This window comes from Trachypithecus francoisi, unplaced genomic scaffold (genome assembly GCF_009764315.1).
Source record: "Trachypithecus francoisi isolate TF-2019V2 unplaced genomic scaffold, Tfra_2.0 Lachesis_group21, whole genome shotgun sequence".
Taxonomy (NCBI): Eukaryota; Metazoa; Chordata; class Mammalia; order Primates; family Cercopithecidae; genus Trachypithecus; species Trachypithecus francoisi.
The window spans coordinates 52,198,529-52,210,990 of NW_022681467.1; the positions used below are offsets into that span (position 1 = coordinate 52,198,529).

Here is a 12,462-nt window from a genome sequence, read left to right on the forward strand (position 1 = left end):
CTCCAGCCTGGGCGACAGAGTGAGACTCCGCCTCAAAAAAAAAAAAAAGAAAGCTGGCATTTCAGCCATGTCAGGGGGATGCATAGGAGTTTGGTGGATGGAAAAGAAAGGGTTGCAAGGGCTTTTAGAGCAGAGAAACCAGTTTGGGTAAAATGAAATACGATGGCATGAGTCAGTGTTCTGAGTTCAGGGAAAAGTAAACAGCTTGGGTGGCTGGACCTGTAAGCAGATGGTGGCAGACAAGGTGGGGTCAGCGTGGTGGAAGTGGAAAGAAATGAGGCTCAAAAGAATTGTGAAGGACCTTGAGTGGAAATGGGGAGCCACTGAAGGAACTTGAGCGGGGAAGTGACGATGAGATTTAAACGAGGCACTCGTACCTTCTTTTGAAAGCTACTAACCCGGGCAACTATGTGTGGTTCTTCCGCAGGGGCAGGGTGCTCCCCTGATACCAGTGACTACCTTAAGAAAAGGCGGCTACAGCACATTACCAAGTCCTCAGAAATCGGAATGGGTTTATGACACTCCAGTGTCTCCAGGAAAGGCCAGCATCAGACACACGCCTCTCCCCAGCTTTGCAGAAGAATCAAGGCCCCACGCTTTCCCCAGTTCCAGCTCCACTTTCCACAGTCCTCCAAGTGGCAGAGCCAGGTCCCTCACTCCACAACTGAATACCAATGTGCCCATGCAGAAAAAACTCAGTCTTCCAGAAATTCCTTCTTATGGCTTTCTTGTACCCAGAGACACATTTCCTTTGGATGAAGATGTCAGCTACAAGGTTCCTTCAAGCTTTCTGATTCCTCGAGTGGAACAGCAGAACACCAAGCCCAATATTTATGACATCCCTAAAGCAATATCGAGTGTTTCCCAGGCTGGGAAGGAGCTGGCAAAAGCCAAGGAGGTGTCAGAGAATTCCACAGGCCATAATTCCTCATGGTTCTCCAGACGGACAACTTCCCGATCTCCTGAACCAGACAGATTATCAGGTTCCAGTTCTGACAGCAGAGCCAGCATCGTTTCTTCGTGCTCCACCACATCCACCGACTCCTCCTCCAGCTCTTCCTCGGAGGAGTCAGCAAAGGAGCTCTCCTTGGACCTGGATGTGGCCAAGGAGACAGTGATGTCTTTGCAGCACAAGGTGGTCAGCTCTGTTGCTGGCCTGATGCTCTTTGTCAGTAGGAAGTGGAGATTCCGAGACTATCTGGAGGCCAACATTGATGCAATCCACAGGTCCACTGAGCACATAGAAGAATCTGTAAGAGAATTTCTGGATTTTGCTCGAGGAGTCCATGGGACTGCCTGTAACCTCACTGACAGTAACCTTCAGAACAGAATTCGGGACCAGATGCAGACAATCTCCAACTCCTACCGCATCCTGCTTGAAACAAAGGGAAGCTTGGATAATCGCAATTGGCCTCTGGAAGTTCTTGTGACTGACAATGTCCAGAACAGCCCAGATGACCTTGAGAGGTTTGTCATGGTGGCACGGATGCTTCCAGAAGACATCAAGAGGTTTGCCTCCATTGTCATTGCCAACGGAAGGCTCCTTTTTAAGCGGAACTGTGAAAAGGAAGAGACCGTGCAATTGACCCCAAATGCAGAATTTAAGTGTGACAAATGCATCCAGCCTCCCCAAAGAGAAACTGAATCACACCAAAAGAGTACCCCTTCCACTAAGCAAAGGGAAGATGAACACTCTTCTGAACTGTTAAAGAAAAATAGAGCAAATGTCTGTGGACAGGTGAGTTCAGAGTTCCAAGCGATCGAAAGAGGGGCTTCAATTGTTACCTGGAGCAGTGGCTACTAAGATGCTGAGATTCTTTTGATAGTGTATAGGCTTTGGGGAGACACTGGTTCCATCTTCCAGAAAATACAATTTGTGAAAGTAAAATTCTTGATGAAATCTTATTAACAAGTCAGATAAAGATAGGGCAGCATAGGCAGATAGGTCAGTTGATTTGGATTTCTTCCGAAAACTTTTGGGGTTCAAGTTTACCATGATATTAGAATTAAAAGGGATTTTTCAACTTTCTTTAAAATCTACTGTTCGAGTAGATTTTTAAAACCTCACCACCAAGTCTCCTTGCATTTTTGAAAGTTATAAATTTAGTCATTGTCAGTGTGTTTCTTAGCAACGGAAGAGGAAGTAGAAACATTCTTTCAAATTGCTCACCATCTGATCAGCCTCCAGACTTTAGCTACTCTTAGAAATACTTTTCTGAGGCTGGGTGTGGTGGCTCACGCCTGTAATTTCCAACACTTTAGGAGGCCAACACAGGAGGATCCATTCCTTGAGGCAGGAGTTTGAGACCAGCCTGGGCAGCTTAGTGAGTGAGACCCCAGCTGTACAAAATTTATTTTTAAATATCAAGGTGTGGTGGCTCATGCACTTGGGGGGCTGAGTAGGGGTATCCCTTGAGATCAGCAGTTTGGGGTAACCAAGAGCTATGATGGCGCCACTGCACTCCCACCTTGGTGACAGAGAGAGAGCTTGTCTCTAAAAAAGGAAAAGAAAAAAAAAGAGGTGGGGTATGGTGGCTCACCCCTGTAAACTCAGTACTTTAGGAGGCCAAGGTGAGCAGATCACTTGAAGTCAGGAGTTTGAGATCAGCCTGGCCAACATGGTGAAACCCCATCTCTACTAAAAGTACAAAAATTAGGTGGGCATGGTGGAATGCACCTGTAATCCCAGCTACTCAGGAGGCTGAGGCGGGAGAATCACTTGAACCCAGGAGGCGGAGGTTGCAGTGAGCTGAGATTGCACCACTGCACTCCAGCCTGGACCACAGAGCGGGACTCTGTCTCAAGAACAAATAAAAGAAAAGACAGAAAGAAATACTTTTCTGGATGAGTTCAGATGTTATAGAGCAAGATGCTTCAGTTCAGGGATTGTGAACCCAGAAGTCACTTCGGGGCTGTGTCAAGGAGATAATTTGGTGCTTTCAGCCCCAACCTTTGTGTTCCGCTGAAATGCCTGGTGGTGTAGGAGGTTTAACACGTTCTAGAAATTTAGATGTTTAAAATTGACATACACATATATATAATGCTAACAAAGCTGTGTGGGTCATCATATCAGGCCATGTTGATAGGCAAAATTCAGCCTTTGGGTGGCCCAAGTCTCCTTGGTTGAGAAAAGGAATCAGTAATCAGTAGGCAGAACTATCAACAGAAAACATGAGAAAGAATGCTCAAGTCTAAAGTGAACTTAAACAGTTCCACAGTAGTGTTAAAACACCACTCCATTTGGTAATTTGAAGGAATTGTATTTTTCAGACATTGCCTAACTTAGAAAAGAAAGAGAAACCTATCTTGAAACAAAGGTTAGATGAAAACAAAGACTTAGGAACCATGGTAAGCTGTAGCACTCACTCTCTAAAGCTTCTGATCCATACGCTTTATTGCTAGATTCGTCTCATCATGCTATGGAAAGCTCAACATTACGGCCATGACCCACATGGGCGAGAGTTAGTTTTTGTGATTCTTTGTCCTTTATTTTAGCAAGAGAGTCCTGGAGATCAGTGAGTCTAACGAACGAACCCCAGGGAATGGAAGTGAAGCATTAACCATTAATGAAATGACTCTAGGCGCTCTGCGAGGTTGTTGTGGGTGGTACTGACCGGGCTAAACAGGACTGACTCAACTGCTCTTTGACATTCTGATTTAATGTTTCTGATTACAACAGCAAATCTTGATTTGGGGCTTATATATCTTCAACACCTCTTTTACACTTGATGTTCTTCCTTTAAAAAAAAAAAGTCAAAGATGTTATCATTGTGCTTATTTTTATTGGTTTTCTTCTATTTGTGGTAAATGACAGTAGTTTTCCATTTACCATTTTTCACGGTTTCCTTTAAATTAATGTAAGTAAAAGCAATGGGTCCATTTAAAGAACAGGAATGAAGCCAGTAGAAGTTAAGAGGAAGGTGGAAAGAGTACAACTTGTAAAGGTTGTAAAGGTTGTCTCTGAATAACTGAAGCTTGGGAAACTTACTTAGGTTATAGGGCAGATGGGGTAGAGGGTGGAAGAAAAGGATGTCCAATGACTAGGATAAGGTCACGTACCTTCTCAGAGGCAAACTAGGACAAGAATTCAGGCCTCCTGATGCTCAGGTCGCCAAACCCCAAACACTAGTCTTTGGGCCTGCCATATTGCTAACAGTCATGTTATTTTGTTCAACATTAAGTACGCCTTAGATTAGTGGTTCTCAAATTTGAGTGTATCACAATCACCTATGAGGTCTGTTAAAACTCACATGGCTGGTCGGGTGCAGTGGCTCGCGCCTGTAATCCCAGCACTTTGGGAGGTTGAGGCAGGTGGATCACCTGAGGTGAGGAGTTCGAGGTCAGCCTGGCCAACATGGTGAAACCCCGTATCTAAAAATACAAAAAATTAGCTGGGTGTGGTGGCGGGCACCTGTAATCCCAGCTACTCGGGAGGCTGAGGCAGGAGAATTGCTTCAACCCGGAAAGCGGAGGTTGTAGTGAGCTGAGATTGTGCCACTGCACTCCAACCTCGGCAACAAGAACAAGACTCTGTCTCAAGAAAACAAACAAACAAAAAAAACTTGCATGGCTGGGCCCCACTCTCAGAATTTTTGATCTAGTAGGTCTGGGGTGGAGCATAGTAATGCGCATTTTCTAGCAAGTTTGCAGGTGATGTTCTGGTCCAAGGACCTTACTTAGAAAGCCCCCTCTTTAGAGTGACAGCACTTCTCAGTGGAGGTCCATGGCACTGTTGGCCACTGGGTGGACAGTTCTCCGTTGCGTGGGATGAACTATTCAGCATCCCAGAATCCTGCCCGCTCACTGCCTATAGAAGTCCCTAGTCAATGCAGTAATCAAAACTATCTCTACACATTTCCAGCACCCCAAGTTAAGAATCATAGTACATTTTTCACCTCCCTACAGTTAATATTTTCACTTACGATGCTCATAATCTGATGTCTACCTCATTACTTCTCATTATTTCTAAGCTCTTCTTTTTTTTTTTTTTTTTTTTTGAGATGGAGTCTTGCTCTGTTACCCAGGTGGGAGTGCAGTGGCATGATCTCGGTCACTGCAACGTCTGCCTCACGGGTTCAAGCGATTCTCCTGCCTCAGCCTCCTGAGTAGCTGGGACTATAGGTGAGCACCACCATGCCTGGCTGATTTTTGTATTTTTAATAGAGACAGAGAGTCACCGTGTTGGCAAGGCTCATCTCGAACTCCTGACCTCAAGTAACCCTCCTGCCTCAGTCTCCCAAAGTGCGGGGATTATAGGCGTGAGTCACCGTGCCCAGCTACCTTCTGTCTTTTTTTTTTTTTTTTTTTTTGGAGACAGGGTTTTGCTCTATTGCTGAGGCTGTAGTGCAGTGGTGAGATCATGGCTCACTGCAGCCTCCACCACCCAGGTTCAATTGATTCTCCCACCTCAGCCTCACAAGTAGCTGAGACCACAGGCCCACACCACCATACCCAGCTAATTTTTGTTTTGTTTTGTTTTTGGTAGAGACAGAGTTTCATATGTTGCCAAGGCTAGTCTCGAACTCCTAGGGTTAAGCAATCCTCCTGCCTTGGCCTCCCAAAGGGCTGGGATTTCAGGTGTGGGTCACTGCACTCAACCTGCTTCATTCTTATACTCCCTGCTTCCAAGAATCCATCTGAACTGACATCTCAATCTTGCCTTCACTTTCTATGACAAAGACAATCATTGTTTTCATTTTCCAAATATGCAATTCTAATAATGAATGTGCTTCTTCGAAGTATGCTTTCCTCCTCCTTGTCTAACTTCCCCTCCAACCCTACTGGCCCCTGGAGACATAACCCCCTCCTGAAAAAAATCAGTTTTATGCCATATCTGTCCAAATGCTTCCAGCCTGTGAATTTTGAGATCACAGGTAAATGCAAGAGTGTGAAATGTAATGGAAAGAAAGCGAGTTTCAGACCTAGAGCTCCAGATCTCTGATGTCCTAATGGAATGGCCAGAGGCAGCCTTCTCTCTTCTCTGAGCTTCACCTTTCAATTGTTACCTGGAATTGTGGCCACTAAGTGAGGTACTGAAAATCTTTGAGAGTATATAGGATTTGGGAGATGTTAGTTCCATTTTCCACAAAATAAAATTCATGAATGTAAAATGTTGATGAAACCTTATTAGCAAATATGATAAATATTTTAATAATAAGGCAAAAAATAATCATATTAAGGCAGATAGGTCAGGGTATTTGGTTTCTTCTGGAAATGTTGGGGGTTCTGGTATACCTCTGATATTGAAATCAGAGAGGATTTTTGGATTTTTAAATGTTTTTAAATCTGTTCTTTGAGAACATTTTAAAACTCACCAACAAGTTTTCCTGAATTTTTAAAAGTTAAAAATTTAGCTGGGTACAGTGGCTCACACCTGTAATCCCAGGACTTTAGGAGGCTGAGGTGGGCGGATCATTTGAGATCAGGAGTTCAAAACCAGTCTGGCCAACATGGTGAAACCCCGTCTCTACTAAAAATACAAAAATTAGCCAGGCATGGTGGCAGGTGCCTGTAAACCCAGCTACTCAGGAGGCTGAGGCAGGAGAATTGCTCGAACGCAGAAAGCAGAGGTTGCAATAAGCTGAGATCACACCACTGTACTCCAGCCTGGAAGACAAAGCAAGACTCTGTCTCAAAAAAAAAAAAAAAAAAAAAAATTATAGTTATTGCCAATGTGTTTCTTAAAATGGGTTTCTTATGGTTGGTTTATTGAGACGATTGAATAAAATTATATGTATGTATTACAATATAAGATTGTATATATTATATGTTACAGCGCTTTGAAAACATTAATTTGTTAGACACCTGTTGCAGTATCGGGCTTCCCAAACCAAACCATGCTTTCTTTAAAAAAAAAAAAGGTCTTGCAAATCTAGCCAAAACAGGAAAGGGCACGCAGCCACAGCCCATTGATTGAGTCTCCTATCTATTTTCTTCCTTCCCTTCTATGGAATCCTGGCCTTTTTATACCCCAGCCTTCAAGTCAACAGACTCCTGAGAGGAAACACCGCCTGTCTGAACACTGCCGGCTCTACTTTGGGGCGCTCTTCAAAGCCATCAGCGCATTTCATGACGGCCTCAGCAGCAGCCAGCCTGCGGAGATCATCACTCAGAGCAAGCTGGTCATCACGGTGGGCCAGAAGCTGGTGGACACGCTGTGCATGGAGACCCAGGAGAGGGACGTGCGCAACGAGATCCTCCGCGGCAGCAGTCACCTCTGCAGCCTGCTCAAGGACGTAGCGCTGGCCACTAAGAATGCCGTGCTCACGTACCCCAGCCCTGCCGCGCTGGGGCACCTCCAGGCAGAGGCTGAGAAGCTGGAGCGACACACGCGGCAGTTCAGAGGGACATTGGGATGAGGACTCTCTACCTCCCTTCCTCCTCTGCTCACCTCTCAGCTTCACACCCACAACTTGTGCAACTCTGTCCTATGGGAAAAGCCAGCCGAGGCATACACCGATCAGCTGAAACAGACCTGGTACCCAAAGACCCAAAGCTGGTAGTACCAAGTGGCTAAGCAACCCCGGGGCATTGACTTACCCCACAGGGGGTCAGGAAAGAGAGTCCAGAACCCAGAAGGCAGAGGTTGCAGTAAGCTGAGATCATACCACTGCACTCCAGCCTCACTCCAGTATGGGGTAAAGACCTTGTGAAGTTTAGCATATATGCAGTATGCAGTATCAGCTTGAAGTGACTTCGTAGAAATAATATTTTATATTGATTAAATGTGTGTATGTTTTGTTTGTTTGTTTTTTGAGACAAAGTCTCACTCTGTCACACAGGCTGGAGGGCAGTGGCGCCATCTCAGCTCACTGCAACGTCTGCCTTCTGGGTTGAAGCATTTCTCCTGCCTCAGCCTCCCGAGTAGCTAGGACTACAGGCATGCACCACCATGCCCAACTAATCTTTGTATTTTTTTTTTAATGAAAGGTCTCACATATTTATTACTGAACCCAGCCAACCAATGCATTCAGAACAGATTCAGAGAGAAAAAATATATTCCCAATAAAACATGTACAACTCTCCAGAGAGTGGTGACATTTTCAGCTTGATGTGGTAACATGACTGTGACCTTCAGACAGCATAAATGTGTGTGCCGTCTCACGTGCAATTCCTTATAGGCCCAGCTTGGTTCTTCTCCAGTGTCTCCTTTTGGAGCTGTATCTGTTTTTATTACCAGTTTTCATCTGAATCCACTGGGGAGTGGGGCGATTTTGTTTTCGCTTCTTGGTCAGGAATCACAATCCTGAAAGTCTTATGAGAAGACATGGCAAGAAGCAGAGTCAAGCACACACCACAATGGCAGAGAAAGGAAGAGCTAATTTTTGTATTTTTAGTAGAGATGGGTTTTCACCATGTTAACCAGGCTGGTCTGGAACTCCTGACCTCAGGCCATCCCCCACCTTGGCCTCCCAAAGTGCTGGGATTATAGGCGTGAGCCACCATTCCCGGCATGTACGTGTTTTAAATTCACTCATTTAACATTTATTTATTGGATGCCTACTACATGCCAAGTTCTAGGTGCTGGAGACATAACAGTGTAGCAGAGGCCTTGCCCTCGTGGAACCTACAATCTAGTAGGGCAGTCAGACAGTAAAGTGATGAAGAAATACATACACAGCATAGCAGGTGCCAGGAAAAACGTAAGTTGGCGAAGCACAAGAGAAATTGTTTTGAAATGGTTCATTTTTATTGCATTCATTAGAAAATAGAGTAAGTTTTTTTGTTGTTTTGAATTGAATTAGTTCTGTGAGATTGGTACAAATTATGTATGTGTCTTGGTACAAGTTATGTATGTGTCTTGCACCCATAAATATATATTTTTGCTATGTTACTTTAACCTAAAGATAGATGTTACATTTACAACATAACATGATCTGTTGGGTTCTCTATTAATTTATTTCATTCATTACAGATTCTGGGTTGATAAATTCTGCTCAGTTTGAAAAATTTTATATTTTGTCTCAAATCTGTTACAATGTATATTGGTTGGTGCAAAAGTAATTGCAGCTTTTGCCATGGAAAGTAATGCGGTTTTTGCCATGGAAAGTAATGGCAAAACCACAATTGCCTTTGCATCACCCTAATAATATTAAATACAATCATGACTTTAAACATCATTTGCAGCATTCTTTTTTTTGGAAAAGTCTCTGTCACCCAAGCGAAGCTTCCAATGTTTACTTTTGTCATTGCAGTGCTTCTCCCTGAAGTCTGCAGGCAGATGGGGTAGAGGCCATGCTCTTAGGTAGAGGCCATGCTCTTAGGATTCGTACTGGAAAACAAAGCTATCACCTGTGGTGGTGCAGACAGGAAGGCGTGGTGTGGACAGGAGGCCCACCTCCTCTTCCTTTCCTTGTAGCTGAGTCCTCAGCTCATGTTGCCATGGTTACATCATCACTTCATTTTAAGTGAAGGTCTGGGTCTCCCAGGCGCATAAACACCTCTACAGCTTGGAAGAACATCTCCAGGCTGTAAGTCACCTGAAACCATACCAAGTCCTACTGCTATCTGCTACCCTTTCCTTGGTAGGTGCTTGTAAAATGTTGACTGCTGGAGACTGTCAACATTTTCAATATTTGTTCAATATTTTCAGTGTTCAATATTGTTCAATATTTTCAATATGTCAACACGGTCAACATTCTCAATATTTTTATTGAGTTAGTCTCAGGGTCCTTAAAAGAAGGATCCCATCTTTGTGAGGCTTGGTTCTCTACAATTGGACAGAGGCCCTCCAGGGGGCCTATTCTTTGAACAGCCATGATCTGCATCAGTTAGGACTCCTCTTACAAGGGACAGAAAATCATATCCAATCTGTCTTAAGCAGTAAAGGAAATTTATTAACTCATAGATCTTAAAATCATCCAGGGGCAAACTAGCCACAAGGCTGGCTGGTTTCAGGGGCTCCAACAGTGTCATCCAGGACCAGCTTCTCGGTCCCACTTGCTCTGGGTTAACCCCCATGATTGCAAGGTGGTTTTTCCAGGTTACACTCTTCTTGATTCTTGGCCAGAGGAGAAGAAAAGGCCTTCATTAGGCTTGGATTGGCTTAGATCAGGTGCCTGCTCCTGAAAGCTCCATGGTAAGCAGGGCATGGAACACCGAGGTTAATTTAGATCTGGAATTCCCACCGACCCCACACACACTCTCCCATATGTCCTGAGAGGTAACAGGATTGGTCTTTCAAGCATTGTGATGGGCCTGAGGTTTCATCTTTGAAATTAACAAGTTAGCCTGTCACCATTTCTTTTTTTTTTTTTTTTTTTTTTTGAGACGGAGTCTTGCTCTGTCACCCAGGCTGGAGTGCAGTGGCCAGATCTCAGCTCACTGCAAGCTCCGCCTCCCGGGTTCACGCCATTCTCCTGCCTCAGCCTCCCGAGTAGCTGGGACTACAGGCGCCGCCACCTCGCCCAGCTAGTTTTTTGTATTTTTAGTAGAGACGGGGTTTCACCGTGTTAGCCAGGGTGGTCTCGATCTCCTGACCTCGTGATCCGCCCGTCTCGGCCTCCCAAAGTGCTGGGATTACAGGCTTGAGCCACCGCGCCCGGCCGACCTGTCACCATTTCATGGATGCAGACAGAAGACATGAGATTCTGGGATCATAGACTATGTCAGTGGTCCCCAAGACCACCTCCAGGTCCAATGAGTCCCTAGGAAAATTCACAGGACTCAGAATAGAGTCATACTCACAGCTGTGACTTACTATATCGAACAGATGCAAAGTGAGATCAGCAAGGGGAAGAGGTACCTGGGGTGAAATCTAGGGGAGACCAGGCACAAGCTTCCGAGAGTTTTCCCCCAGTGGAGTCACACAGGACACACTTAATTCACTCCAGCAACACTTGTGCCAACATGTGTGAAATGTTGTCAACCAAGAAAGCTCATGAGAGCCTTTACTGGGGGCTGATCAGGTGGGAAGCCTCTGTCTGACATGTGCCGAATTTCCAGACTCCCAGAAGGAAAGCAGGTGTTCAGTATGAATCACGTTTGTACAAACAGCTTAGGCACAATGAGCCGTTCTTTTTTTTTTTTTTTTTTTTTTTTTTTTTTTTTTTTTGAGGCGGAGTCTCGCTCTGTCTCCCGGACTGGAGTGCAGTGGCCGGATCTCAGCTCACTGCAAGCTCCGCCTCCCGGGTTTACGCCATTCTCCTGCCTCAGCCTCCCGAGTAGCTGGGACTACAGGCGCCCGCCACCTCGCCCAGCTAGATTTTTTTTTTTGTATTTTTAGTAGAGACGGGGTTTCACCGTGTTAGCCAGGATGGTCTCGATCTCCTGACCTCGTGATCCACCTGTCTCGGCCTCCCAAAGTGCTGGGATGACAGGCTTGAGCCACCGCGCCCGGCCAATGAGCCGTTCTTATAAATTCTGGCTATGGTGGGAACCCTCCCAAAATCCAAGTTTCCACGCACCAACCAAAGGCCAACCTTGCGGGCAGGCCTTCATAAGGATATTTGTCAGGCCTGCAGTGTTCATTCTTTTGTGCCTGGAGACAAAGGACTCTTTCTCCTGACGTCGCAAGCAACTTTGCTTCACCTTCACATCATTTCCCATGTCCCCCGAGTCCCAGGGGGTGATGCAGTGGCAGGCTCAGGTGGAGGCTGATCACATAGGTTTGTGTCAAAGCCAAGGAACCTTAGCATAGGAATCCCCAATCTTTTATAAAGGGCTCTGAGCAAATCTGACCAGGCTTGGCCTCAGAGGGAGACATCATCTTGATACATATTTATATATGTAATATATGTTCTAGCTACGCAATATAGATGTTAGATATGTCATATATGTGAGATATATAATATATAATATGTATTTTATATACACACACACACACACACACACACACACGTATTTAGACAGAGTCTCGCTCTGTCACCCGGGCTGGAATACAGGGGTGCGAACATAGCTCACTACAGCCTCAAACTCCTGGGCTCAAGCGATCCTCTTGCCTCAGCCCGCAACACTGCTGAGATTGCAGGTGTGAGCCATCATGCCTCGCCTTCATTTTTTATATACTTCATACCAAACAAACCTGACCTCTGCTCTGGAGGGAGACATTAGCTCTATCTTCCAAGGCTGTTGGAAGATGGTTCAACAACATCCTTTAAAAGACAGTTCACAACAAAATGCCATTGGTGCCTCTGCTCTGAATATGTGCAGAAAGGCAAGAGACCTTTGGAGAACTGTGTCCTGACAGGATCCCCTAACAAAAGTCAGGAATATTGTTGGAAGAAGGAAGGATTAGGCCAGACTTGGTGGCTCATGCCTGAAATCCCAGCACTACGGGAGGCTAAGGCAGGAGGGTTGCATGAGCCCTGGAGTTTGAGAGCAGCCTGGGCAACAAAGCAAGATGCTGTCTCTACAAAAAACACAAAAAATTAGCTGAGCCTGATAGTACACACCTGTAGTCTCAGCTACTTGGGAGGCTACAGTGGGAGGATCTCTTGAGCTCAGGAATTCGAGGCTGCAGTG

General features: G+C 45.3%; 1 protein-coding gene across 5 annotated transcripts in view; it reads left to right on the forward strand.

The window, feature by feature from the left end:
• Positions 1-8,949, forward strand: part of CASS4 (Cas scaffold protein family member 4) — a 50,087-nt gene extending 41,138 nt beyond the window's left edge. For 3 of the 5 annotated variants that reach the window (XM_033186804.1, XM_033186803.1, XM_033186806.1), the window contains 2 exons: positions 428-1,738; positions 6,951-8,949. In XM_033186804.1, the coding sequence (XP_033042695.1) occupies positions 428-1,738; positions 6,951-7,358 (1,719 nt within the window). In that variant the 3' untranslated portion in view covers positions 7,359-8,949. Of the gene's footprint in view, positions 1-427; positions 1,739-3,270; positions 4,341-6,950 lie in introns of those variants that run through there. The other 2 variants (XM_033186805.1, XM_033186807.1) reach the window with 2 other exon arrangements.
• Positions 8,950-12,462: the final 3,513 nt, after the last annotated feature.